Genomic DNA, 6,198 nt, shown 5'->3' with positions numbered 1-6,198 from the left:
ATAATTTTAAATTGTGCTTCAAAGAAATATTGGGGTAGTATTTGGACTATGCCAGGGAGTTACTTAAGCCCCTGTGACTCGTCAAAGGTTCATCCTCTTCAACATTAACTACTTTAAATTACTGAGATAATAAATAATAACTTTTTTAAACTCATTTGATTTTGGAAATAACAGAAATAAAACCATGAAATCATATTCTATCAAGTTAGAATATAACATTTTTTGATTAATATTAATATATTATTATTTTTCATTAAATATTTAAATTAAATTAAATCATTGAAAAATTAAATTGAATCATTAACAACATTTTACAAACATATAAAATATAACTTTAAAGACTTCAATGGAGGTTTTCTAACCACAATTTGCTTTCACGTTCATCCTCTTGCTAGTGCATAACACATACTTCCTACTATTAGGAACATTAACGTAATGCAGCTTACACACTGTCACGCTGTCACACACACAGACATGCACACAAATTACTACTCTACTTCAAGTCTTATTGTTTCGAAGATCAAAGCATGCACGGGAGGGTGTGACGATGGCACTAAACTTCATCCTGCAGCACCAAGCCCACCATGTTGTCTATGTCGGACAGATACTGAAGCGTCACCCCTGGAACAGTAATGAGATTGCAGCAGATCAACGAGTACGTTCAGTGCAGTGATTTCAATACTATAGTGAAAGGTCTTAAGGGGGATTAGGCCTCACCATCTTGCATTTTCTAATATTTTGATACCACTTGCAATAAAGCTTCTGTGCTAATTTTTTTTTGACTTGATATGGATATAATGAATGTAATGTATTCAGCAAGTATGTTTTAAGTAGACTGTAAAAAATTATTTTACCCTTCTTTGATATTACAACTCTTATTAGAAACTCAGTTTTACATTACGGTACACTGGTACATTTTTCACACAAATACTTGCAGATTTATTTTAATTGTTCCGAATGCTTCATGTACCAGTCATAATAACACTGTTTTAGTGAAATAAGTATCATGAAACATTTGTATGTCATGTTTATGTTCAATAATATGTTATCTTTATAAATAAAAAGAATTCATAAAAAATAAAAACAGTAAAACCAAAATCTCCTGTCATTAAAACAAAATTGGCCTAAAAATAAACAATAAAATCTCGTCTCTAGGCATAGGACTTAGCTTTGGCTTCTTGTTGAAGTTAACACTTGTGAACTGGTGTGATTATGTAAAGTTTTAAGAGCTATAATATGTAATTAAAATTAACTTAGTCCATAGAGTAATATCATTTTCATCAACAAAATTTATGATATTCCATATAACTATATCTATATGTATATGTATAATTTCACCTCACTAATTTGTTTTGAAATCTTTTGTTTCAAGAAGTGACAAAAATTTTTATTCATAAAATTAAAATTGCATTTGTAAAAATTTGTGATTTTTCCCATTTTAGAACATTTTTCAATACACTTTCGACCATCATCTGAAACAGATGTGATTTGTATGTCTTCTATAACTGAAAGCAGAAATATCATCGATAATACACATTAAATGAAGAATTATTATTTCAACCAACTTCTAAGATATTGATTTTATATCATTATTGCGCAGCTGTACTTCAAGTGAAAGATTCTTATCAGAGTGATGTGCTGAGGGATCCTTTGTATAAAATGGTTTTCAATTGATCGACGGGTAAATATGTAGTTGGGAGGTATTTCTTAAAAAAAAATTTAAAAATCCGAAAATACTTTTATTCTATGCTCTTTAACTTCCTATTTTCATTAAACCCGGCGGAGATAAGAAATTCCAAATAGTTTAGGAGATATCGCCGTTCTTATTTTGCAATACAAGACCTGTGCAATCATTCGACCGCCGAAATTTTTTATATTGCCATATGTTCGTGAATGCCTAATTAATTAAAATGGTCGATTAGGTCAGGTCAGTTACATTATAAATACTTTCAAAGTAAGTGGGCATTAAAAATAATATGAATTAATTTTAATGGTTGTGAAGTTTTAAAGTATTAATTTATAATGTAACTGACCTGACCTAACAAACCGGGACAAAGGATGAACAGTAAGAACTCACGTATTTTTTTTTTACTTATTACTTGCGCAATAATATCCAAATAACAAATAAAACATTAAAATTTGAAACGTTAAAAACTCACCTAAGTTAGAGGCGGCTACAATTCCTTTGCCAACTTGTAAACAAGAAACAATGGTCAATGCTGCATGAATGCACAGGTATTGTGATGAAAATTAAAAAATTTGATATCTCCTAAAGTATTTGGAATTTATTATCTCCGCCGGGTTTAATGAAAAGAGGAAGTTAAAGAGCATAGAATAAAAGTATTTTTGGATTTTTAAATTTTTTTTTAATAAATACCGCCCAACTACATATTTACCGATCGACAGACTTGAATTGGTTTCAACTGTGATATCCATCAGTGGTGCAAGACAAGAACTATTTTCAAGATTGAAAATTTTAAATATATAGTGGATAGTTATATCAAGAGATACTAAAGAAACTCTATGAACTTCAGTTGCACTGCAGAAGATTGGTGATTATTGTAGTACGACTATTCGTCACATCAGGTCATCAACTATGACCACACCAACTACTGCGTTTTCTGCATCATCTAGAGAACATTTTCAAGCCGAGTTCACTTTTGTATGATAAATAGATGAACACGTACTACTAAAGGTATTTGCAGGTTTCATGCTTCATGATCTATAAACTAAAAGGTATGTAAAGTGTAATTCATGTATGAAAATGTTCATATATTGTCAACTATTAGCATACTGATTTCAGATTCTCATAGTAAATGTAATTCTGATTATATTACATTTGAATTACGTATTTGCTATATATTTTTATCTTGGCACTATTATACACTAAAACTTTATGTACTACTAGCTCAGTATACACCTAGAGGATACCATATGATAATAAGAGTATCATTATTTTGTTTGCTCTGCAATCTATCTAGCTGAGATATTCAAGAATTTATTGACTCCAGAAAATTAATGTGTTGTAAATATTGTGCTATAATCAATATTTTATGATATTGTAAACCCAGATACAAACAAAATTAGGATGGTGGTATTGATTTTATTGGTAAACTTAAATATCATTGCAAAGGATACTGGCATTTTGTTTTGAACCGGACCAAGTTAGTTTTTAGTGTTCAGTGTCACTTTCTATGTTCTTAGCTGTTAAACGTAATTTAGAGGGAATTATACAATTTCAAAAATGATATAATTGTGGGAATAGTTTATTTCAAACTTGGCATAAATTCCTTGCTGTATTAACATATTCCAATTTTAGCAATGGTGCACGTGAATATTTTTAAAGAACTTAATACATGTCTTTTTGAGTTAGTTAATGAAGTTAGAAGATATTATATTGAAATACTTAATCTCATTAATAAAAACCCTGTTAATACAAAGCTCTAATTTATACAAAGTGATTTCACAGTCCTTAGAAATTTCATAGGAGTTATAGTGCTAAATTATTTGTTTGATAAAAAATTATTGTTATTAAGTTAATAACAAGTTGTTTTTGCCCCAAGGGTAAACAATTACATGTAGTAAAGAACGATTAATTCCAATTTTCCACATTAATGTAAAGAAACAATACGAAATTTCAAATAAAATAATATTGTAATAATAATGTCATTGCTTTTGTTTACTGTACTTTTGGGGGGAAAAAATCTTAGAAATGTTATTCTTCCAAAATGACGGTAGTAAGTCCTTTGTAGTTCATTTCTGAACATTTGATTTATCATTCTATACAAAATCCTTTTTATAAGTGCGATACCGTAGAAAATGCATTCTAAAAATTGTATTTGTAAAATACAATACCTATAAAAAAAAAAAAAAAAAAAAAAAAAAATTAAAAAAAAAAAAGTGGTATAACATTGTTTGCAATTTTTAACTTTATTTGAATTTGATTTAGATATCATATAAAAATAATTGAGATTAAATTTTGTGACAGTTTGGCCATTTAAAAAAACGTGATTATTGCCAAGTGATGACAGAGGTGTGACGGTGGGGAGCGCACCTTCGAGGACCAGCTCGTTGGTGATGAAGCGCACGGACTGGCGCGTGGGGATCTGGGGCAGGCTCTCCCGCAGCCGGCCGGCCAGCTCCTTGGCCGGGTTCCAGCCCGCGCACGCGTCGCCCGGGTCCGCCTGCTCCGCCTCCGCCAGCGGGTCCTTCTCCACCACCGAGTAGCGGCCCGTCACCAGGTTCCAGGCGAACTTGCAGCCCCCCTGGTACTGCCTGCGCTGCATGCTGCTCACCGGGTTCCTGCCGACACAGCGCGCCCGTCGCCTCCGGGGGCGTAGGAACCAGGGGGACGTGTCCCCCTGAACTTTTTGGGTGGAGGGGACTGTCCCCCCCAAACTTTCTAGACCGTGATATTTTTATCTTATAATATTATTCTGCCCAACTTTATCTGTAATTTCTTCACTCATCAAATTTTATCTTAAGGAAACAATAATAGTTTTAACATCGATGTATCCGATGGTTAGATACGAAAACTGCTTAAAAAGCACTGTTTTGCACTTTTAAAATCAAAATTTTCCGCTGGAGGACCCCCAGACTCCCCCGTCTTAGTAAGAGGGGAATGGGTTTACATGACATCAAAATCATTATTTGTCCCCCCCCAACTTTATGAACACAGCTACGCCAATAGTCGCCTCTGTCCAGCACTCTGCCATCCGTCAACGCCACGCACGTAGCAGAGCAATTTACAACATGACTTCATTTTCCCAAACAAGTGCTGCCAAATCTCAGAGACTTACACTGACGTTTGCTATTTATGTCATGTTCCCTGTACCTGCCCTATTAGCATATCCTCGGAAAAATTCAAGAGCCGTGAACGACTCGTTTGGACGCAAATTTTTAACAACCGCAACAACAAGCAAATGCAAACTTCGCAGGCTTATATTCTTGTGTTACAATGGACTGGTACAACTGAAACCATAGATAATGATACATCCATCCTTCCATCTGTCAAATGTTAGACCTCGCCAAGTGTTTTTGATGGACGGGTGTATAATATTTTTTCAGCCATCCAAATGGCTGCTGCGTCATGTGATCGACGGACAGAGGTGATAGGCTATTGTAATACCAGTGTTACAACCTGGGGACACAGTACGAACATTCACTCATATAATAAAAAGTTCCTATCAGTTTCTTTGAAAAGATTTAGGACAAACTGAGCACAGGTATAGAAAGGAGAGTGCAGTGGGTGCTGGCCGCCCTGGGTGACATTTGACAAAAATAATAAAAAAAATTGAGCGCATAACACTTTTTCCAATGATATTGTTGAGGGTTGCTGTGTACTTTTTTTTAATTGTGCGACTTGGTGCCTTCTTGCACCACCCATCGGACCTTGGGACAGTGCTGCAATCTTCGGACTAAACCGACAGTTACGCATCATCATAGCGTTGGTTCGAATGTTGATGTATGTGCTCGAACATTTTTGGTCCTCCGGGCCGGATTATAACGCAAATCAAGATTAATGGATGGTGAAAGTGTTATAATAACATCTAGGGAACGATTTTCAAAATATTTTGCACGGGAAACGGTATAAGGACCTATCGGTGACACGTGGTTGTAATGCCGACGGCTTATAATTAATGACGGACATTGCGAAGGTAGAAATTGATAATTATTAGAAGAGTGAAATTATGCGGCAGTGAATCTATGTTTACGGTTATTAAGGGCACACAAGAGTCCTTACGCGGGGATTAGTGAAGTTACGCACACAAAAATAACTAAGTCAAAAACAAAGGGAAACGCTTACCTACTAGATAAGCACAATGGCGGCACAAACACCGGAATTGCAACACGTAATTTTAAACTTTTTATTGGGCAAAGCCGATGAAGCCCGTGATTTATATGAAGCGTCGGAGGAGGATGCATCCAAATTGGAGGATTTTAAAATTGTATTTGAGGAAGTTATAGAAAAAAGGAGTGAATTACTAGCAAATTTCTTTGCTATGTGCACTAACCCCACCAGTGATAAGGTCGATATGAGCGAAGTCAAGCAACAGTTCGTGGTTTATGAAGTAGTGTTCCGGGAATTGCGTAAATTATACAATAAACAGACGTCAAGCCAAAGTGAGGTTAAGAAACCAGGTGACACAGTGCCTAACACGGGATCGCAAGCCACGTTAAGTCCCCACGTGTCAATGT

General features: G+C 34.8%; 1 protein-coding gene across 1 annotated transcript in view; it reads right to left on the bottom strand.

Annotated features, from left to right (window-relative positions):
* Positions 1–295: 295 nt before the first annotated feature.
* LOC134534744 (uncharacterized) overlaps positions 296–6,198 on the bottom strand; it is a 59,268-nt gene continuing 53,365 nt past the window's right edge. The window contains exons 9-10 of the mRNA XM_063373255.1: positions 4,055–4,302; positions 296–621 (exon numbers count right to left, since the gene is read on the bottom strand). Coding sequence (XP_063229325.1) covers positions 554–621; positions 4,055–4,302 — 316 coding nt within the window. The 3' untranslated portion in view covers positions 296–553. The remainder of the gene's footprint in view (positions 622–4,054; positions 4,303–6,198) is intronic.

Source organism: Bacillus rossius, chromosome 8, assembly GCF_032445375.1.
Source record: "Bacillus rossius redtenbacheri isolate Brsri chromosome 8, Brsri_v3, whole genome shotgun sequence".
Classification (NCBI taxonomy): domain Eukaryota; kingdom Metazoa; phylum Arthropoda; class Insecta; order Phasmatodea; family Bacillidae; genus Bacillus; species Bacillus rossius.
This window is presented reverse-complemented; position numbering and strand designations above follow the sequence as displayed.